The 23,824-nt window shown below is 47.8% G+C and overlaps 1 protein-coding gene across 3 annotated transcripts in view; it reads right to left on the reverse strand.

Annotated features, from left to right (window-relative positions):
* The window catches only part of LOC123771902 (ubiquitin carboxyl-terminal hydrolase 2), a 179,114-nt gene that overhangs the window by 100,596 nt on the left and 54,694 nt on the right, over positions 1–23,824 (reverse strand). For all 3 annotated transcript variants that reach the window (XM_045764684.2, XM_045764683.2, XM_069337750.1), the window contains exon 2: positions 14,924–16,811. In XM_045764684.2, the coding sequence (XP_045620640.1) occupies positions 14,924–16,276 (1,353 nt within the window). In that variant the 5' untranslated portion in view covers positions 16,277–16,811. The remainder of the gene's footprint in view (positions 1–14,923; positions 16,812–23,824) is intronic.

The following is a 23,824-nucleotide window of genomic DNA, read 5'->3' on the forward strand; positions in this document are numbered from 1 at the left end:
GCCAGAATACGCCTGGGATATAGACGTATCTGGCAGCTTTCTCAAAACCCAAATGTCGAGTACACAATGTGTCAACTGTGTTTCACAATACACAATGTGTCAACTGTGTGTCACGATACACAATGTGTCAACTGTGTGCCACAATACACCATGTGTCAACTGTGTCACAACACACTATGTGTCAACTGTGTGTCACAACACACCATGTGTCAACTGTGTGTCACAATACACCATGTGTCAACTGTGAGAGTGTCACAATACACCATGTGTCAACTTTGTGTCACAATACACCATGTGTCAACTGTGCCACAATACACAATGTGTCAACTGTGTCACAATACACAATGTGTCAACTGTGAAAGAGAAAACATGTACTCCCTAGAACATTATATTGTAGAATGTCCCATACTGACTGACTTTCGCCCTCCTGGGCTAAGGTATGCTGAACTCTGTAACTACTATATGACTACTGGAACACTTGATGATATATTGGACTTGTACCCAAGACTATGTTATGCATCAGTTATGCAATGTATGCGATGTAATTATACGACCTAAGCTTGTAAAAGCATCTTAATCACCTTCAGTACAGATAACACCATCAAATTCTTGAGCAACTGTTCAGAAGATATGTTTAAATATTAAATTGAAAATAATCTACTTTCAGAAATATTATCCAAATATGCCCAGTTTGCTAGCTGTAGGTCGTAGATGTGCGTGACTAGCCTTTTAAGGGGATCACCATAGGCATGGGTATGGGATCCACTACCACCCACAGGATGGGTATGGGGTCCACCACCACCCACAGGATGGGTATGGGGTCCACTACCACCCAGAGGATGGGTATGGGATCCACTACCACCCACAGGATGGGTATGGGGTCCACCACCACCCACAGGATGGGTATGGGGTCCACCACCACCCACAGGATGGGTATGGGGTCCACCACCACCCAGAGGATGGGTATGGGATCCACCACCACCCACAGGATGGGTATGGGGTCCACTACCACCCACAGGATGGGTATGGGGTCCACTACCACCCACAGGATTGGTATGGGGTCCACTACCACCCACAGGATGGGTATGGGGTCCACTACTACCCACAGGATGGGTATGGGGTCCACTACCACTACCACCCACAGGATAGGTATGGGGTCCACTACCACCCACAGGATGGGTATGGGGTCCACTACCACCCACAGGATGGGTATGGGGTCCTCTACCACCCACAGGATGGGTATGGGGTCCACTACCACCCACAGGATGGGTATGGGGTCCACTACCACCCACAGGATGGGTATGGGGTCCACTACCACCCACAGGATGGGTATGGGGTCCACCACCACCCACAGGATGGGTATGGGGTCCACTACCACCCACAGGATTGGTATGGGGTCCACTACCACCCACAGGATGGGTATGGGGTCCACTACCACCCACAGGATGGGTATGGGGTCCACTACCACTACCACCCACAGGATGGGTATGGGGTCCACTACCACCCACAGGATGGGTATGGGGTCCACTACCACCCACAGGATGGGTATGGGGTCCTCTACCACCCACAGGATGGGTATGGGGTCCACTACCACCCACAGGATGGGTATGGGGTCCACTACCACCCACAGGATGGGTATGGGGTCCACTACCACCCACAGGATGGGTATGGGGTCCACCCCCCCCACAGCATGGGTATAGGGTCCACCACCACCCACAGCATGGGTATGGGGTCCACCACCACCCACAACATGGATTACAACAGGTCAAATATAATTAGGTTAATATATATTTGATTTACTATTTAAATCTTAAATCTTTAAAGAAAATTATCTTCTTGCTTATATAAATTATCATATTGTTTATATATAAATAAGAATTAAATACAAGCAATAAGTGTGATCCCGTCCAGTCCACCAGATGGGATAGTCTGAGTGTGCTTATGGTCATCCTAGCCATCTGTTGAGCGATCCTAGCGCCCGTTACTAGGTGGCTAACCGCTCTCAGCCGTTATAAACCGTTACGAACCGTTAACCGTTCTTTCCCGGAGATCGTTTAAAATGTTATGTAAGCGGATGAAATAAACCTGCTTAATGGAAGAACAAAAAGGCTATATACACGTGTTGCTATTCAACACTTGATTACTTTCAGACTGGTAAAGAAGATGGATTACACTGAGTGTTTACGGCAGGTGAGGTGATGTAACTGGTCTGTTTACCACTACGCTTTACAATGTTGAGCTGGTTTGTTAGGTTTAAACATTCTTAGACGGTGGGAAGGGGGTTGTTTGGTCCCACTGGGAGGGAGGGAGGGAGGGGGGGGATGAAAGAGGGAGGGAGGGAGGGAGGGGGGGATGAAAGAGGGAGGGAGGGAGGGAGGGGGGGGGATGAAAGAGGGAGGGAGGGAGGGAGGGGGGGATGAAAGAGGGAGGGAGGGAGGGAGGGGGGGGATGAAAGAGGGAGGGAGGGAGGGAGGGAGGGAGGGGGGGGATGAAAGAGGGAGGGAGGGAGGGAGGGAGGGAGGGGGGGGATGAAAGAGGGAGGGAGGGAGGGAGGGAGGGAGGGAGGGGGGGGGGATGAGGGAGGGAAGGGGGGGATGAGGGAGGGAGGGAGGGGGGGGATGAAAGAGGGAGGGAGGGAGAGAAGTAGAGACAAGGTGATGGAGAAGCAGTTCTCAGGGTAAAGCCGTTCTAATGACCGGCCAGCCAGCCTAGTTAACCACCTGGATAGATATCTAGACATTTGAGAGGGTCTGAAAGCCTATTACGGTTCAATAATAGTCTACACGCAAACTGGCAAGTGAACCTGTGTTCTCTTTTGACTTGTTAGGGTGTAGAGACTGCTGTTACCCTCTTAACACGAGCCTCCGGAGGAAGGTTTGGTGTTATGTCCACTCCCAAGTGGGATGTGAATCCCCCGACCGTCCACAAGTGGTTGGGCACCATTCCTTCCCCTCGTCCCATCCCAAATCCTTATCCTGACCCCTTCCCAGTGCTATATAGTCGTAATGGCTTGACGCTTTCACCTGATAGTTAGCCGTTAGAGGGAGGTAGTTTCCCTTCATTGTGTACCGTCCGTTTGGTCTGTTGAAGGTTCTAGGGTCATCAGGGTGAAAGAAACTCTGCCCATTTGTTTCCGCCTCCGCCGGGGATCGAACCCGGACCCTTACGACTACGAATCCCGAGCACCGTCCACTCAGCTCTCAGGTTGCCTGTTCCCACTTCCATCACCTTACACTTGCCGTTCGCCTACCTGAGTGGCCGACCTGAGTGACCGACCTGAGTGGCCGACCTGAGTGGCCGACCTGAGTGGCCGACCTGAGTGACCGACCTGAGTGACCTATCCGAGTGGCACTGGTACATGGCGGACCAACCTGTGAGGTACAAGAGACCTGTAGCCTGCCTGCATATTATTTACGGGGCTATTCATGCCCATGCCACCTCTTCGTTGACTTAATCTTCATCAATCACATCAATCCTGTATGGTATAGCTGCACTGGTGGGCTGCCTACGTGGTATAAGACCATTATATTGTTGGTGTTTCATCTACTCTAACAAAATGTCGCTGATTCATCTACTCTAACAAAATGTCGCTGATTCATCTACTCTAACAAAATGTCGCTGATTCATCTACTCTAACAAAATGTCGCTGATTCATCTACTCTAACAAAATGTCGCTGATTCATCTACTCTAACAAAATGTCGCTGATTCATCTACTCTAACAAAATGTCGCTGATTCATCTACTCTAACAAAATGTCGCTGATTCATCTACTCTAACAAAATGTCGTTGATTCATCTACTCTAACAAAATGTCGCTGATTCATCTACTCTAACAAAATGTCGCTGATTCATCTACTCTAACAAAATGTCGCTGATTCATCTACTCTAACAAAATGTCGATGATTCATCTACTCTAACAAAATGTCGTTGATTCATCTACTCTAACAAAATGTCGTTGATTCATCTACTCTATCAAAATGTCGTTGATTCATCTACTCTAACAAAATTTCGATGTAGCACGGGCTATAGTGAGCCCGCAATAAGAACATTTATTGATTGATGAAGATTAAGTGGTAGATTTTTTTGGAGTGAATGTGGAGGAGGAGGAATTATCAGGGGAAAGCGCCAAGCCGTTACGACTATATAGCACTTGGTCAGGATAAGGATAAGGATTTGTGATCATTAGCATTAGTGGTGTAGTAAGGAAGAGGTGATAACGTGTTATCCTGGGCCCTGGGTTATCTTGAGCCTACACGCCGCCACCACGTGCACTAGGGTGGTGTTATCTTGAGATGATTTCGAGGCTTTAGTGTCCCCGCGGCCCGGTCCTCGACCAGGCCTCCACCCCCAGGAAGCAGCCCGTGACAGCTGACTAACACCCAGGTACCTATTTTACTGCTAGGTAACAGGGGCATAGGGGGAAAGAAACTCTGCCCATTGTTTCTCGCCGGCGCCTGGGATCGAACCCAAGGACGATCACAAGTCCAGTGTGCTGTCCGCTCGGCCGACCGGCTCCCACTAGGGTGGTGTTATCTCATCCCAAACGTTACAACAATAGAAAACACTACAAAAGATATCCACTTTTATCACCGATCTTTCCACACTTATCAACAGTAACTTTCTCACGATCTCCCACTACGTAACAAACACAACTGATTCGCCTCACCACGATCGTAAAATATGCAACTGTCTTGCCAAGATCTTTAGAAAGTTTGCAAGTGTTTAAAAGTATCCATGAGCGACTAAAAGTATCCACGAGCATCCAAAAGTATCCACGAGCATCCAAAAGTATCCACGAGCGTTCAAAAGTATCCACGAGCGTTCAAAAGTATCCACGAGCGTTCAAAAGTATCCACGAGCGTTCAGAAGTATCCACGAGCGTTCAAAAGTATCCACGAGCGTTCAGAAGTATCCACGAGCGTTCAAAAGTATCCACGAGCGTTCAAAAGTATCCACGAGCGTTCAGAAGTATCCACGAGCGTTCAGAAGTATCCACGAGCGTTCAAAAGTACCCACGAGCGTTCAAAAGTATCCACGAACGTCCAAAAGTATCCACGAACGTCCAAAAGTATCCACGAGCGTTCAAAAGTATCCACGAACGTTCAAAAGTATCCACGAACGTCCAAAAGTATCCACGAACGTTCAAAAGTATCCACGAGCGTCCAAAAGTATCCACGAGCGTTCAAAAGTATCCACGTGCGTCTAGATTTATTACTAAATGTCCCTAAGTTCAGAACTGATCAACTAGTGTCCAAATTTTTCAAACAAGTACCGACACTTATCTTGCAGGTGTCCAAATTAATCATTATATTAAACAAGTGTCCAAATTTCCAGAGCAACTGTTTAAATCTATCAACAAGTGTCCAAATTTATTTTGTAATTGTCCAAATCGACCACACAAGTGTCCAAATCGACCACACAAGTGTCCAAATCGACCACACAAGTGTCCAAATCGACCACACAAGTGTCCAAATCGACCACACAAGTGTCCAAATCGACCACACAAGTGTCCAAATCGACCACACAAGTGTCCAAATCGACCACACAAGTGTCCAAATCGACCAATCAAGTGTCCAAATCGACCAAACAAGTGTCCGAATCGACCAAACAAGTGTCCAAATCAATCAAAGAAGTATCCAAATCGACCAATCAAGTGTCCAAATCGACCAATCAAGTGTCCAAATCGACCAATCAAGTGTCCAAATCGACCAATCAAGTGTCCAAATCGACCACACAAGTGTCCAAATCGACCACACAAGTGTCCAAATCGACCAATCAAGTGTCCAAATCGACCAAACGAGTGTCTAAAACTACCAAAAAAGTGTCCAAATTGTGTTCGATTTGGAAAAGTTCGGAAAGTGTTCGAGCATCCACCAGAATCCAACGATGGGGGTTGACCCCAGCCCCGCAAGAAAGTAAAGGAGCACCCAGAAGTGTAGAGGATCTTTCAAGGTAAACAAGAGTTACCTTAGAGCTCTGCTGAGGCTCTGTGATGCTCTGCCGGGTATTGGTGTCAACACTGTCTCTCTCTGTCTCCTCTTACACTGTCAAGTGCATGTGTACTGTCTCTCTGTCTCCTCTTACACTGTCTAGTGCGTGTGTACTGTCCCTCTGTCTCCTCTTACACTGTCAAGTGCATGTGTACTGTCTCTCTGTCTCCTCTTACACTGTCTAGTCCATGTGTACTGTCTCTCTGTCTCCTCTTACACTGTCTAGTGCATGTGTACTGTCTCTCTGTCTCCTCTTACACTGTCTAGTCCATGTGTACTGTCTCTCTGTCTCCTCTTACACTGTCTAGTGCATGTGTACTGTCTCTCTGTCTCCTCTTACACTGTCTAGTGCATGTGTACTGTCTCTCTGTCTCCTCTTACACTGTCTAGTGCATGTGTACTGTCTCTCTGTCTCCTCTTACACTGTCTAGTGCATGTGTACAGTCTCTCTGTCTCCTCTTACACTGTCTAGTGCATGTGTACTGTCTCTCTGTCTCCTCTTACACTGTCTAGTGCATGTGTACTGTCTCTGTCTCCTCTTACACTGTCTAGTGCATGTGTACTGTCTCTCTGTCTCCTCTTACACTGTCTAGTGCATGTGTACTGTCTCTCTGTCTCCTCTTACACTGTCTAGTGCATGTGTACTGTCTCTCTGTCTCCTCTTACACTGTCAAGTGCATGTGTACTGTCTCTGTCTCCTCTTACACTGTCTAGTGCATGTGTACTGTCTCTCTGTCTCCTCTTACACTGTCTAGTGCGTGTGTACTGTCTCTCTGTCTCCTCTTACACTGTCTAGTGCATGTGTACTGTCTCTCTGTCTCCTCTTACACTGTCTAGTGCATGTGTACTGTCTCTCTGTCTGTCTACAAGCTTAAATTCCAGCCCTTCCCTACTACTACTATTCAATACAACAGACGGGACCCAGATTCACGAAGCAGTTACGCAAGTACTTACGAACCAAGGGCCAGATTCACGAAGTTGTTACGCAAGTACTTACGAACCTAGGGCCAGATTCACGAAGCAGTTACGCAAGTACTTACAAACTTAGGACCAGATTCACGAAGCAGTTACGCAAGTACTTACAAACTTAGGACCAGATTCACGAAGCAGTTACGTAAGTACTTACGAACTTAGGACCAGATTCACGAAGCAGTTACGTAAGTACTTACGAACTTAGGACCAGATTCACGAAGCAGTTACGCAAGTACTTACGAACCAAGGGCCAGATTCACGAAGCAGTTACGCAAGTACTTACGAATCAAGGGCCAGATTCACGAAGCAGTTACGCAAGTACTTACGAACCAAGGGCCAGATTCACGAAGTTGTTACGCAAGTACTTACGAACCTAGGGACAGATTCACGAAGCAGTTACGCAAATACTTACGAACCTAGGGCCAGATTCACGAAGCAGTTACGTAAGTACTTACGAACTTAGGACCAGATTCACGAAGCAGTTACGCAAGTACTTACGAACCAAGAGCCAAATTCACGAAGCAGTTACGCAAGTACGTACGAACCTAGGGCCAGATTCACGAAGCAGTTACGCAAGCACTTACGAACGTGTACATCTTTCCTCAATCTTTGACGGCTTTGGTTACATTTATTAAACAGTTTACAAGCATGAAAACTTGCCAATCAACTGTTGTTATTGTTATAAACAGCCGCCTGGTGCTTCGGAGCTCATTAACTGTTTAATAATTGTAAACAAAGCCGCCAAAGATTGAGAAAAGATGTACAGGTTCGTAAGTGCTTGCGTAACTTCTTCGTGAATCTGGACCCAGTGGACTCCGTAACAAATGTGACGCATTAGGAGGGAAGACGTGTTGCTCAGATTGCAATGCTCAGTGTAGCATGGAGCTTTAGCTCTTGGACACCACCTTTAAAGCCGTCAGGTCGCCTCGTGTATTTTCTTATAATTTTAAATACTTCTCTCGTCTCTGTGTATGATGTGTGTGTCTTAGAATACTTGACGTATTGCTTGTATATACTTGTATTACCGGTATATTTGTTTGTATAATACCTATAATTACCTGTAAAATACAGTATAATGCCTACAGTGGTGTATAGGATAGATCCCGACCTTCCAGTGGTGTGTAGGTTGGGTCCTGACCTTCCAGTGGTGTGTAGGTTGGGACCTGACCTTCCAGTGGTGTGTAGGTTGGGTCCTGACCTTCCAGTGGTGTGTAGGTTGGGTCCTGATCTTCCAGTGGTGTGTAGGTTGGGACCTGACCTTCCAGTGGTGTGTAGGTTGGGACCTGACCTTCCAGTGGTGTGTAGGTTGGGACCTGACCTTCCAGTGGTGTGTAGGTTAGGATGTAGCCACAAAGGTTGTAAACATTATAACACAGTAGCAAGGTCATAACAGCGAGAGTAAGGTCGTGGTTAGGTTGTGAGTTGCTGAGACAGGTTGACCATGTATACCCGCCATTGTGAGGAAACTTTGTGAAGTAAACTCAGGAAGTATGTCACTGTGTAAACCTCCAGATGACAGGATATGTGGGGCCTTATGTGAGTGTCTCTCTCTCTCTCTCTCTCTCTCTCTCTCTCTCTCTCTCTCTCTCTCTCTCTCTCTCTCTCTCTCTCTCTCTCTCTCTCTCTCTAATGGAAGTTGATGCGGTCACAATGGGGGCCGGTCTACTATAAGGAGGGGCAATGGGAATAACACAGACTTGCCAATGACATTGCCCTATCACCCATTCCGCATTCAACCTGTACAAATGGACGAGACTAACTATTAATGAACCCCACTCCACCTCCATAGATAAGGACGCAGAGGCTTATTACAATCTCTGGGCTTATCTGGGCTGATAGTTACACCGGCCCCTTCACCACCTACGTAAACACGAGGCTTGTTTCACCCGGATCAATGACCCTGTCTCCCCCGAACTTCACTTGTTTGCTTGTAATGTGTTTGTTGTTGCTCGCGAACTGGGTGTTGACCAGACCACACACCACACACTAGTCGATTGACCATTCACAATCGACTTGGGAATGGTCCAGGACGGACCGAAACGTCGTCGTCCCTTCACCTTCTAGTGTGTGGTCTGGTCAACATACTCTAGCCACGTTATTGTGACTCCTCGCCTGCAACTGGGTGTTGATCTGTGCACTACACTGTGTCACTCGCTCATCAAGGCTGTAACTTGCTTAGCCTAAATGAATGTTGGGGTTCAGTTCCTGAGCCAAATTGTGTGCCTTTGTAACGCTTGCCACTACCGCCCACGGGATGGGTATATGGGTCCTCTACTAATCACAGGATCGGTATTGGGTCCCCCGCCACCTACTGGATGGGTGTGGGCTCCACTACCACTCACAGGATATGTATGGGGTCCACTACCACCCATGGGATGGGCATACCTGCTTGATGGGGTTTTACTCCCCAAGCCCGGCCCGAGGCTAGGCTTGACTTGTGAGAGCTTGCTCCACAAGGCTGTTGCTTGGCGCGGCCCGCTCCGCATGGGGGTCCACTACCACCCATGGGGGGAGTATGGGGTGCATAATAAATAAACTAAGCTAAGTTACATTGTAATCTTGAACTATAAAGTCTATGTTAACTGGAAAAGCAGAGATTCGGGAAAGACCTGGGTAAATACTGGTTTATTAACAGGTTTGATGTATGGAACACACTGAGAAAGCTTAATTTACATTCTCAAGACAGTGGAAGAGTTAGTGGTGAGATGATTGATGTGTCTTCCTTTATTTTATCTTTCCTTCTCTTATCCTATTCCTTTCCTTCCTTCAGAGGTGCCATTGGCACCTCTGTTCTTCAATGGCTCTTTTCTGCATTTCCTTCCATATCGCGCACTCCAGTATGCTATTTGATTGTGTAAATTTGGGACCTGGTCCTCCAGTATCTTGCATATATACTATTTGATACCTCTCTCGTCTCCTTTCCACACTGATCATCTTGAGAGCTTTGAGACGGTCTCAGTAATTTAGGTGCTGTGTGGCGTCTATATGCCGTACATGTTCTCTGAATCACTTGAAACCTCTCCGAGCAGTGGTCAAGGCGAGAAAGCACAAGTAATGAGAATAATGAGCACAGTGTGGTGGAATCCTTGGCGGGGTTGAAGGTTATCTTGAGGTTATCTTGAGATGATTTCGGGGCTTTTTAGTGTCCCCGCGGCCCGGTCCTCGACCAGGCCTCCACCCCCAGGAAGCAGCCCGTGACAGCTGACTAACTCCCAGGTACCTATTTACTGCTAGGTAACAGGGGCATTCAGGGTGAAAGAAACTTTGCCCATTTGTTTCTGCCTCGTGCGGGAATCGAACCCGCGCCACAGAATTACGAATCCTGCGCGCTATCCACCAGGCTACGAGGCTCTGATTTTCTCATAATCAAGGTTCTCATAATCAACCTCTAACTGTCCTGGTTGATGCTATGTTGGTTCAGTTATGGTCAGCAAACCTCACGTCGTTTGAGATCATTGTTCCCAGCTCCTCTACGTGGCTCCTTCTCCTTCTGTGAGACTTGATTGTGTCTTGTAACCTGTAGTTTAAGTTCTTCATTTGTACCATGTCCGGGTATCTGGGGCCAGATTCACGAAGCAGTTACGCAAGCACTTTCGAACCTGTCCATCTTTTCTCAATCTTTGGCAGTTTGTTTACAATTATTTAACAGTTAATGAGCTCCGAAGCACCAGGAGGCTGTTTAGAACAATAACAACAGTTGATTGGCAAGTTTTCATGCTTGTAAACTGTTTAATAAATGTAACCAAAGCCGTCAAAGATTGAGGAAAGATGTACACGTTCGTAAGTGCTTGCATAACTGCTTCGTGAATCTGGCAGGAGGTTCGTAAGTGCTTGCGTAACTGCTTCATGAATCTGTGCCCCTGTAATTTACCACTGTTACAAAACGTATGTAATTTTCTGTCACATCGTCGAAGAGATTATTGATATCAGCTTGTAGTTCTTATAGAGCCTTGCATAGAGGTCATTTTCATGCTGATTCTTGTGTCATCTCTAAACGATGACGCGAAGCTGTGACTTGTATTTTTGTCTATATCTGATGTAAGAATAAGGTAAAGCCAACCATCTGACTGTACCCCAGGGCACGGTGCAGGGACTGTGCCCCGAGGTACAGAGCACGGTGCACGGTGCAGGGACTGTGCCCCGAGGTACAGAGCACGGTGCACGGTGCAGGGACTGTGCCCCGAGGTACAGAGCACGGTGCACGGTGCAGGGACTGTGCCCCGAGGTACAGAGCACGGTGCACGGTGCAGGGACTGTGCCCCGAGGTACAGAGCACGGTGCACGGTACTTCGACTTAATGTTGGTTAATTAACTGCTACTTTTTGGCACGAAGGTGACTATCCATCACTTTACCTGTTATTCCGAGTGATCTCATTTTAGTGGCTATCACGTCATGCCACAATTATTAAATGGCTTTTGCAAAGTCCGTGAATGCAACATCAGCCTTTTGCAAAGTCCGTGAATGCAACTTCTATATTTTGCAAAGCCCGTGAATGACACTTCTATATTTTGCAAAGTCCGTGAATGCAACTTCTATATTTTGCAAAGTCCGTGAATGCAACTTCTGCCTTTTGCAAAGTCCGTGAATGCAACTTCTGCCTTTTGCAAAATCCGTGAATGCAACTTCTGCCTTTTGCAAAGTCCGTGAATGCAAAATCTGCCTTTTGCAAAGTCCGTAAGCGCAAAATCTGCCTTTTGCAAAGTCCGTGAATGCAAAATCTGCCTTTTGCAAAGTCCGTGAATGCAAAATCTGCCTTTTGCAAAGTCCGTAAACGCAAAATCTGCCTTTTGCAAAGCCCATGAATGCAGCATCTGCCTTTTGTTTTTTCTTCAAGTGCTTGTTATATATGTTATAGTTATAGATGTTATAGTTATTGTTATAGTTGTTATAGATGGGGTTTTTCTATTGTTTTAACATAGCAGGTTGTGTTAGGAGGGGAAAGCGGGTTGATGGTGAGTTGATCAACGATGCTCGTTGCAACAGGTGTCCCCACCCGGCCTCAACTCTCACACACATGTCTACACTACCAACACGCCTCATTGCACTTCTCACACACCTGACTGCACTGTAAACACGACTCATAAATAATGTAAAACATCTGCACTACACGGTTCACATGTGACTTAAGTGTGATATCTTGTGATATCAGGTGTTCACGTGTGACTTAAGTGTGATATCAGGTGTTCGCGTGTGACTTATGTGTGATATCAGGTGTTCGCGTGTGACTTAAGTGTGATATCAGGTGTTCACGTGTGACTTAAGTGTGATATCAGGTGTTCACGTGTGACTTAAGTGTGATATCAGGTGTTCACGTGTGACTTAAGTGTGATATCATGTGTTCACGTGTGACTTGAGAGCGATATCATGTGTTCACGTGTGACTTAGGAGCGATATCATGTGTTAACATGTGACTTAAGAGCAATATCTTGTGGTAACATGTGTTCACGTGTGACTTCAAAACTATATCATGTGATATCATGTGTTCACGTGTGACTTAAGAACGATATCAGGTGTTCACGTGTGACTTAAGAACGATATCAGGTGTTCACGTGTGACTTAAGACATGTGTAGTGCCTCGCAGATGTCAAGCCGCCTGCTATCACTGTATCTATCGATGATTTCTATGTTGTTTGTTAAGACTTCTCTGGTGATGGTCTGGTTGTGGGAAGAGATTATATGTTCCTTAATGGAGCCCTGTTGCTTATGCATTGCGAGGCACTACACATCAAAAAGTCAACACCAGCAATCAACAGCCAATTAATGCACAACTATATTCTACCCACTTCAAGACTCCGCTCCAATATAGAAGCATCAAGAGGAAGTATGGGTCAATAGGCCCTTTGCAGTTACTTCCATTCTTCCCTTTCACTTATCCAATTTATACCCATTGAACCGTGTTCTGTCTTGTGTTGGTCAAAAGTTTGTTCACCTCATCCAAAACTGTTTCAACATACCACCTCACCCAAATGCGAGTATATAAGACAAGCTGTTTAGCGTTAGAGTTAGTAAAACTCTGTTAAGTGTTTTCAGGTTACAAGTTGTGGGTGTGTAAACTAAAGTCTTTGAAAATGTAATACGTTATTACGAAACGCGTTCAAGCGTCTCGTCAGACTAGAAATAAAAATGAATTTTGGAGAATTGATTTTTCAATTACCATCGACAGTAAAAAGAAACATAAGAAATATTGAGAAAATTCGTGTTAGAATTTTTAATCTTACTTTTTCGGTCATATTTAACAATATATATATATATATATATATATATATATATATATATATATATATATATATATATATATATATATATATCTAGAAAGAAAAACACAAAACATGGGAATAAACCTGAAAAACACCAAATAGTAATAAACTGGAAAATAAAAACTGAAATGAACCTTAAAAACACAGGACAAGGAAGACATAAGGAAAATACAAGATAAGAACTGAAAAATATTGAAGTATACCAGAAATACAGAAATACACCAGAATACACCAGAAAGACAAGAATGCACTAGAAACTACAAAACACAGGATTGACTAAAAATACCTTGTATATATGTGTGTGTACTGGGTGTCTGCTGGTGTGTATTGGGTGTCTGCAGGTGTGTACTGTGTGTGCAGGTGTGTACTGGGTGTCTGCAGGTGTGTACTGGGTGTCGGCTGGTGTGTACTGGGTGTCTGCAGGTGTGTACTGTGTGTGCAGGTGTGTACTGGGTGTCTGCAGGTGTGTACTGGGTGTCGGCTGGTGTGTACTGGGTGTCTGCAGGTGTGTACTGTGTGTGCAGGTGTGTACTGGGTGTCTGCAGGTGTGTACTGGGTGTCGGCTGGTGTGTACTGGGTGTCTCCTGGTGTGTACTGTGTGTCTGCAGGTGTGTACTGGGTGTCTCCTGGTGTGTACTGGGTGTCTGCTGGTGTGTATTGGGTGTCTCCTGGTGTGTACTGTGTGTCTGCAGGTGTGTACTGGGTGTCTCCTGGTGTGTACTGGGTGTCTGCTGGTGTGTATTGGGTGTCTGCTGGTGTGTACTGGGTGTCTGCTGGCGTGTAATGGGTGTCTGCTGGTGTGTACTGGGTGTCTCCTGGTGTGTACTGGGTGTCTGCTGGTGTGTACTGGGTGTCTCCTGGTGTGTACTGGGTGTCTGCTGGTGTGTACTGGGTGTCTCCTGGTGTGTACTGGGTGTCTCCTGGTGTGTACTGGGTGTCTGCTGGTGTGTACTGGGTGTCTGCTGGTGTGTACTGGGTGTCTCCTGGTGTGTACTGGGTGTCTCCTGGTGTGTACTGGGTGTCTGCTGGTGTGTACTGGGTGTCTGCTGGTGTGTACTGGGTGTCTGCTGGTGTGTACTGGGTGTCTCCTGGTGTGTACTGGGTGTCTCCTGGTGTGTACTGGGTGTCTGCTGGTGTGTACTGGGTGTCTGCTGGTGTGTACTGGGTGTCTGCTGGTGTGTACTGGGTGTCTCCTGGTGTGTACTGGGTGTCTCCTGGTGTGTACTGGGTGTCTCCTGGTGTGTACTGGGTGTTTGTGGGTGTAGGAGCGTGATACACGATAGCGTGTGGATGGTATACATATGTGGGAGGTGTGGATGTGGATGTGGGAGGTGTGGATGTGGGAGGTGTGGATGTGGGAGGTGTGGATGTGGGAGGTGTGGATGTGGGAGGTGTGCATGTGGGAGGTGTGGATGTGGGAGGCGTGGATATAGGAGGTGTGGATGTGGGAGGAGTGGATGTGGGAGGTGTGGATGTAGGAGGTGTGGATGTGGGAGGAGTGGATGTGGGAGGTGTGGATGTGGGAGGTGTGGATGTGGGAGGTGTGGCTGTGGGAGGTGTGCATGTGGGAGGTGTGCATGTGGGAGGTGTGGCTGTGGGAGGTGTGGATGTGGGAGGTGTGGATGTGGGAGGAGTGGATGTGGGTGATACATGTCGTTGGTGGATTACGGATGATGTGGAGTAACAGAAAAAAGATCTAATTACCTTCTCAAAACTGCCATTGAGGACGGGCGAGGAGCGGCCATCCCGGGTCGAAGTAGAGTCAGTCCGAGACGTGCCAGAAGAGTCCCTGTGTCCTCTAGTGGGGGAGTCCAGGCGACTCCTCCCAGGGGAGTCCTTGTGGACTTGCGCCGTAGAGTCCAAACGTGTTCTCGAAGGCGAGTCCAAGTGATTACGCGCAGGGGAGTCCACCCGAGACCTGCTGGGTGAATCCACGCGAGAAGAGACGGGCGAACCGGTTCTTTCACTTCGACTGGCGGAATCTGTTCGCTTACGGGTCTTAGGTGTAGCTGAAGACTCTGCCGCCGTGGCCTCGCCCGAACACACGCTGCCATCGCTGCCGTCCTCGTCGTCGTCGTGCCGCGACAAGCCGTTCGTCACGTTGTGGTTGGTGTCGTATTTACGGCACAGTTCCGTCACCGACTGTCTCCTTTCCTCGCCGCTGCTGCCGCTGTCCTCGCCTCTCTCTCGAGCCTCGCCGCCCTCCGGAGACATCTTCCTAGCCGAGGGACGAGAAGGAGCGTCGGAGGGATAGGATACATACGCGCGACGCCTGGACACACCGCTCTCCGCACCGGATAGATAGCTTTTGTCTCGGTTCGATCCGCTCTCCCGAGAGGAGGAGAATCCGGTGTCTCTAGATGACGGAACCGCACTTTCCCTTCCGGCCAAGAGTCCTCCGCCGCTTTCCCGCGCCGAGGTGCGGGTTTCGAACGCGCGGATGCGATCCGTGATGCGCACTTTCTCAGCCTCGCCATTCTGATTGGAGTCGTCCTCGGCGCTTTTGTCCTTTTCCCGCGCTTCCCAGCGGTAGTTGCAGGCGTACGAGGACGGCGAGGGACCGAAGTGGCTGGTGTCGATCCCGTTGCCGTTCACAGCGTCGATGGAACGGTCGCGAGACGCAAGGCGCGAGCTGTAGCCAGAGTCCCGCGAGGTCGAGGTTTCTCGATTAGCTGAATCTCGTGAATAACGCGAGGTGTAGCGAGATGAGGACGAGGCCGCAGGCGGCGGGGATTCGAGCTGGGAATCTGAGCTAAGCCTCGAGTAAGACGGCCTGACGGGGGACTGCCGCAGGCTGCGGCTACTGCGGTATGTATCGGACGAGGCCGAGTATGAGGGTCGAGGCGGCAGCGAGTACTTGCTGGCGAAGGCGCTGCCGTAGGAGCTGCCGTAGGAACTGCTGCTGCTGGAGCTGCCGTAGCTGCTGGTGTAGGAGGAGCGGTCGAGAGACGTCGTTCGCGCCAGATACGCGGCCGAGGACGGAGTTCGGTACGAGGGATAGTGAGTGTAAGACGGGTACCTGGTGCCCACGGTGGGCGTGGATGGTGGCACAGGCATGGTGGCTAGGTCATCACCCGGACCACTTCAGCAACTAAGGATAGGCGAGGCTCACTGTCCATTCACTGTTGTCACTGTGGCAATTTCCTTGTGAACCACCAAAAATCTCACACTGTGGCACTATTCTTGTAGAACACACCACCCAGAATATCACACTGTATCACTATCCTTGCGGAGCACACCACCCAGTATCTGCCACTGTGGCACTGGCCCTCTTAAACACCCAGTACTGTCAGGTGACCTGCCGGGTCAGAGGGCAGCAGTCAGGCTACTGTCCTGGGACAGTACATCACACTGAGTGGTACTGCCTTTAACACCCATCTCACACACACACGAGGGGGGAGGGGGGAACACAGAGGAAACCTTGAGTGACGGCGCAGTAATGGTGGTGAGGAGGTGTGCAGGCCAGTGGGGGCGGAATAGTGCCACTGCCGCCAGCAGCAGCAGTGGGAGAAGATCCAAAGCCAGCCACCCTGCCAGCTCTATATTTAGTGTGCCGGCCGCTGGCTCCCAGTCACTCTACACCCGCCCACACCTGCAACACAACCAAACAGTGTATTAACACACACGCACACTCAAAAATGATGAAACAGGGAGTGTATAACTTTTGGGGAAGTATATAAATATATAAGCGTGAGGACCTCCCTAAATTGGGAGTGTTACTTAGAACATGACAAGTCATTGGGGCACTGACTGTCTCCACCAGGCACACCTGCATCTCCTATCCCCACCTACCCCCCCCCCCCCTTTACACTCCACCGGACACACCTATGATAGATTATTTCTTGCCTTTCATGCCTACTTCTCACATCATCTACCACATCCACGTTATCTCCACCATCACCTCTCCTAAAGTACCTATTTCTCCCATGTCAATTGCAGCATCGCCCCTCCCACAGCACCTGCTACTCCCACGTCAAGTACATAACACCTCCCACGAATCACAATGTGAGAACGGAAGCGGAGGAACAATTTGAAAACGACGTAGCAAATAAAGGAAGTGCTCAACCCAAGCTGTGTTGGAGTTATACCTCGCGGCACTGGAGGATATCAACAGTAACAGAGAAGGTAAGATAAGAGGGCATCTGCACCAGGCAGACACAACTCAGGCTGCTCAACCAGACAATCTCAGAATGCATACTAAAGGACGGAGCAGAAGCCCAATACTCACCACTTTCTGCCATGTATATTGTCAATGCTAATAAGAAACCTGCCAGAAAGTTGGAAGACAGCCAGTGTAGCCCAGTATACAAAGAAGGGAGAGAGACATGAAACACTGAAATACAGCACAGTGTCCCTACCTTGCATACCAAGCAAGGTGATGGAGAAGAGCGTGAGAAAGAGGCTGGCAGCACATGTGGAGAGAAGGGACGATACAGAATGATCAGACAATGGTGGCAGACTGTATATCTATAGATTGTCAGGAAGCCTATGCTATAGTTACCCCACAAAAGACTAGTGTACAATATGGAGAAGCAGGCAGGAATAACAGGGAAGATGGTCCAGCAGACGAAGGAGTACCTAAGCAACAGAAGCCAGAGAGTCACTATGAGGGAATTCTACAGGGGTCAGAATTCGTACCTATCTTGTTACTGATAAATGTAAATTATCTTCCAGAGTGAATAGACTCATTCCTGCCAATGGTTGTTGATGATGCAACAGTTATGAGGTTTAAAACAGATACCAAAAAACAACAAGATGACCTTGATAAAGTGAAAGAACTGTCAAACAATAGTTACTCGAGTTTAACTCAAATAAGTGCAAAGTACTCAAATTAGGTGCAGGGAACAGGAAGCCAAACTCACGGTACCAAACAGATGAAATCCATTATGAATCGAAAAGAAAGTAATGCGTGGGACAACTATCATAAGACCTCTGAGTAAATAACACTTAAGGACATTACACACTACATATGTCAGACCAATCCTGGAATATGCAGCAACACCATGGAATACGCTAACCGGCCAGTATTAGAAATATATGTAAGTTGTGTTTGAAGGCAACAGGAATTTTCTTGGAAATGGCGTAACTATTCTCAGCTCTCTCTAAACAGCCCGTCCTCCTCAAGTTTCCCACCGTCAAGAAACCGTCGTACTAAAGTGCCCTTATCCTAACATACCCGAAGACCCAAAATAGAAAACGGGACAGAATGTCAATTTCACGAGCCGCTGCCTTTTTCTAGTACGACGATTTTTGGCTTTATGTAACACATGCGAACGAAAAGCGACGTTTTTTTGTAGGAGGACAGGTTGGCTTGGAGGACAGGTTGGCTAGGGGGACAGGTTGGCTAGGAGGACAGGTTGGCTAGGAGGACAGGTTGGCTAGGAGGACAGGACAAGTTGGCTAGGAGGACAGGTTGGCTAGGAGGACAGGTTGGCTAGGGGGACAGGTTGGCTAGGAGGACAGGTTGGCTAGGAGGACAGGTTGGCTAGGAGGACACGCTGGCTAGGAGGACAGGTTGGCTAGGGGGACAGGTTGGCTAGGAGGACAGGTTGGCTAGGGGGACAGGTTGGCTAGGAGGACAGGTTGGCTAGGAGGACAGGTTGGCTAGGGGGACAGGTTGGCTAGGACAGGTTGGCTAGGAGGACAGGTTGGCTAGGAGGACACGCTGGCTAGGAGGACAGGTTGGCTAGGAGGACAGGTTGGCTAGGAGGACAGGTTGGCTAAGAGGACAGGTTGGCTAGGAGGACAGGTTGGCTAAGCGAACAGGTTGGCTAAGAGAACAGGTTGGCTAGGAGGACAGGTTGGCTAAGAGGACAGGTTGGCTAAGAGGACAGGTTGGCTAAGAGAACAGGTTGGCTAAGAGAACAGGTTGGCTAGGAGGACAGGTTGGCTAAGCAGACAGGTTGGCTAGGAGGACAGGTTGGCTAGGGGGACAGGTTGGCTAGGAGGACAGGTTGGCTAGGAGGACAGGTTGGCTAGGGGGACAGGTTGCTCTAACAACAGCCACCAGGTGAGGCTTCAGGAAAGCAAAACTGAGCTAAAACTGGAAACTCAGCGCCACAGTGCTCCAGCAATTAACCTTTTCTTCCCCCCCCCCACCCACCCGGCCCCTAGTATAGCCTCCCCACCCGGCCCCTAGTGTAGCCCCCCCCCCTCCCCTCCCAGCCGGCCTCTGATATACGCGAGGCTATACCAGGTGACTGGCACACCACTAACTTGGTATAATGAGACGGTCCTGAGGAAGCTTTTGGCTTCCCCTCCTTGGTCTCCCTAATGTGCCTTCTGGCGGCCCCTGAGGAAGCTCTTGGCTTCCCACCCTTGTCTCTTGGTCCTGGAAGACACATCTGTTTAAGACCACAAGGACAAACCCAGCGTGATAAGTATACATGAAAAAAAGACAGACTTCAGAGTAAGTGAACAGGCTGAACAGGCCTTCTCCGTAACTAACCTGAAACATTATATCATGAAATAAATCATGAAGACATGGCAAAATAATCTCTGAACTCCCTTATTAAAAATAAATCAATAGAGGGAACCATGCAGGGGGAAACTATTAGAGTTCAAGAAGAAAATGAGAGAAAGAAAACAGGAAGTTTAACATGAGAGGGGCGGGGGGGGGGGGAACTCTCATATCCCGTGCTGGACGTACAATCCGAAGAAGAAGTAGAAGAATGGAGGAAGGGGGACGGAATTATCCGGGCAAAGCCCCAAGCCAGTACGACTATATAGCACTTGGAAAGGGGGTCAGGATAAGGATTTGGGATGGGACGGGGGGAGGAAAGAATGATGCCCAACCTCTTATGGACAGTCGGGGATTGAACGCTGACCTGCATGATACAAGACCGTCGCTCTACCGTCCACTGCGAGTCACTCCTGCAGTGATAGCATAGATAAGGGCCAGAGTATCTCCCATGGTCAAATAGTCAGATAATAGACTAGGATAGATTGTTGACGTAATCCCATAATAGACTAGGATAGATTATTGAAGTAACCATGTCATAAATTACAATAGATTGTTAAATTAATCACATCATTGACTACGATAGATTGCTAAAGTAATAACATAATAGACCGATAGATTGCTAAAGTAGTAATATAATAGACCGATAGATTGCTGAAGTACACACACACATAATAGACTACGATAGATTCTTAAAGTAATCACATAATAGACTTCGATAGATTCCTAAAGTAATTACATAATAGACTAGGATAGATAGTTGAAGTAATCACATCAAGGCTTGGTCTTTGGTGTGTGGGCGGGCTAGGAGGGCCAAGGCTTCGTCAGGCGCCCCCTGTGGGCCCCGTGTCCAAAGGGGGGCCCCTCACGTTTTCAGGGGGCCCGAGGCCCTACTCAAACAGGGGGGGGCTCCTTGCCAGCCAGGCACCCCCCCCCCCCCCGTGTGAACTCACAAACCCTATGTTTATAACAATAACAACTTGAGTTGTAAAGTTTCGAAGCTCAAACTGCTTCAAATATGTACACAGATCCGCCATGGTTGAGGAAAGATGTATATGTTTCGTAAATACTTAACTAGTTCCGGACTCCCCACAAGAGTCCTTCAGAGAGTCCTTTATCTCGTTATCGCTGGACGTGAGAAGACGTCCTAACCGACGTTGCAAGGAAGAGAAAGTTGCACTGGAGAGGAATAACAAGCAGTGTTATCTTGACTACCTTGAGGTGCTTCCGGGGCTTAGTGTCCCCGCGGCCCGGTCGTCGACCAGGCCTCCTGGTTGCTGGACTGGTCAACCAGCACAACTGTTGAGCACTTAAAGTTGTTGCACAACTTTAAGATCTGGGAGCCATATTGATCATGGCATACGTCAATGATCTAAGAAATATATACGCATATAGGTAAATAAGGACACATACTCATACTTGTCATAGACTTGAGGATACATACTCATACTTGTCATAAACTTGAGGATACATACTCATACTTGTCATAGACTTGAGGATACATACTCATACTTGTCATAAACTTGAGGATACATACTCATACTTGTCATAGACTTGAGGATACATACTCATACTTGTCATAAACTTGAGGATACATACTCATACTTGTCATAGACTTGAGGATACATACTCATACTTGTCGTAGACTTGAGGATACATACTCATATTCCAAGAAACAGACAGACTGAAAGATCTTGGAGTTGATATCACACCAAACCTGTCTCCTGAAGCCCACATCAAAAGAATAACATCGGCGGCATATGCGAGGCTGGTTAACATCAGAACAACCTTCAGGAACCCGTGTAAGGAATCATTCAGAATGTTGTATACCACATATGTAAGACCAATCGTGGAGTATGCGGCCCCAGCATGGAGCCCGTACATTGTCAAGCACAAGACGAAGCTGGAAAAAGTTCAGAGGTATGCCACTAGGCTAGTCCCAGAACTGAGAGGCATGAGTTACGAGGAAAGGCTGCGGGAAATGTACGTCACGACATTGGAAGACAGAAGAGTATGGAGGAGACATGATCACTACTTACAAAATTCTCAGGGGAATTGACAGGGTAAACAAGGATGGATTATTCAACACTGGTGGTACGCGAACAAGGGGACACAGGTGGAAACTAAGTACCCACATGAGCCACAGGGACATTAGAAAGAACTTTTTCAGTGTTAGAGTAGTTAACAGATGGAATGCATTAGACAGTGATGTGGTGGAGGCTGACTCCATACACAGTTTCAAGTGTAGATATGATAGAGCCCAGTAGGCTCAGGAACCTGTACACCAGTTGATTGACAGTTGAGAGGCGGGACCGAAGTTCAACATTCACAAGCACAAGTAGGTGAGTACATCTAAGTGAGTACTGTGTAGACCCCTTGCTATATATATTATTCAACTCCTGACCCCTTCCAAGTGCTATATAGTCGTAATGGCTTGACACTTTCCCTTGATAATTCCCTTCCCTTCCTCACTGGAAATGGGAGAACTACCAGGCTCTTAGACAAAGGCTAATGTTGCTGCAATACACAAGAAAGTGTGAAATACAAGAAGAGTTTGACCAGAGACCAGTAACACAAGCAAGCAAGCATCCCCTGCAAGTTACCGGAGAGTGATCTTAAGCAGATTCGTAAAAGATCTTTGAACAGCTTCGGGTTCCGGGTTCGATCCCCGGTGGAGGCGAAAACAATCTGTTCACCTAGCAGTAAATAGGTACCTGGGAGTCAGACAGCTGCTACGGGTTGCTTCCTGTGTGGGGGGGGGGGGTAACAAAAAGGAGGCCTGGTCGAGGATCGGGCCGCGGGGACGCTAAATCCCGAAATCATTTCAAGATAACCTCAATCATATAAAGGTTATTAACATGATTGAGACATTAAAATCCTCAAACATCAAAATACCAGCACGGATTTATGGGAGGAAAATCCTAGTCACAAATTCATTAAGAGTTTACAACCAGATAACATCAACACAGATGGCTGCCTTGAAAATCTACACAATTATGTGTCATATATTATCTTCCCTGGAGATTTCAATATACACATTGCATAATAGAGGACAAAATACAATAACATTACAACAGATAATCACGCTGGAATCAAACACAAGCCAGTTCCTATTATCTATCGTCCAGACTTTGTGACAAATTCAGACGATAGACAATAGGAACGGCAGACTTCAGGGTAAGTCTGCCGGATGGATGTTCGACAAAAGAAGGTAGAGCAGCGTCTCTAGACAGGGGGGAATGAGACAGAGGGGACTAATAGGGACGGCTGTGGGGACGGGAACGTCTCTCCAGACAGGGAGATGAGGTAGACAGCTGCGGGTTCAGTGTGGGACGCTGGAAGCCTCTAGCCTGGAACTCTCCGCCGTACAAAAGATAATCAATACTAATCTGCAAGTTGCGTTATCTGCTGCATTTTGGTCTTCCCTACCTCGCCCCGGGTGTCTTACCTTACTTCCCTCCCTCCTGCCTTTGACCTGCCCTTGACCTACCCTTTGTCTCATGCGTCATGTTGACCTGCACAGGTCGCTGCAGGACGTGTTTTGATGCGGACTTCACATCCACATTCTAAAAGGTCTTTAACCCATTTTCTGTTCATGGATTAGCTAGTGGCCCTGCATTCGTTGGCTGCTTGACCTAGTGGCGTGATATTGTGATTAGATTTGTCACGCAGCTGTCCAGGTGGTGACCTTGTGTATTCACTCACCTAGTTGTGCTTGCGGGGGTTGAGCTTTGCCTCTTTGGTCCCGCCTCTCGTCTTTCAATCAACTGGTGTACAGATTCTGGAGCCTACTGGGCTCTATCATATCTACACTTGAAACTGTGTATGGAGTCAGCCTCCACCACATCACTGCCTAATGCATTCCATCTGTTAACTACTCTGACACTGAAAAAGTTCTTTCTAATGCCTCTGTGGTTCATTTGGGTACTAAGTTTCCACCTGTGTCCCCCCCTTGTTAGTGTTTCACCCGTGCTGAATAGTTTGACTTTATCCACCCTGTCAATTCCCCTGAGAATTTTGTAAGTGGTGATCAGGTCTCCCTTTACTTTTCTGTCTGCCAGGGACGTAAGGTTTAGCTCCTGTAGCCTTTCCTCGTAGCTCGATTCCTTACACAAGTTTCTAAAGGAAGTTCTTATGTTGGCCAG

The sequence above is a fragment of the Procambarus clarkii genome, chromosome 38 (assembly GCF_040958095.1).
Source record: "Procambarus clarkii isolate CNS0578487 chromosome 38, FALCON_Pclarkii_2.0, whole genome shotgun sequence".
In the NCBI taxonomy this organism is placed as follows: domain Eukaryota; kingdom Metazoa; phylum Arthropoda; class Malacostraca; order Decapoda; family Cambaridae; genus Procambarus; species Procambarus clarkii.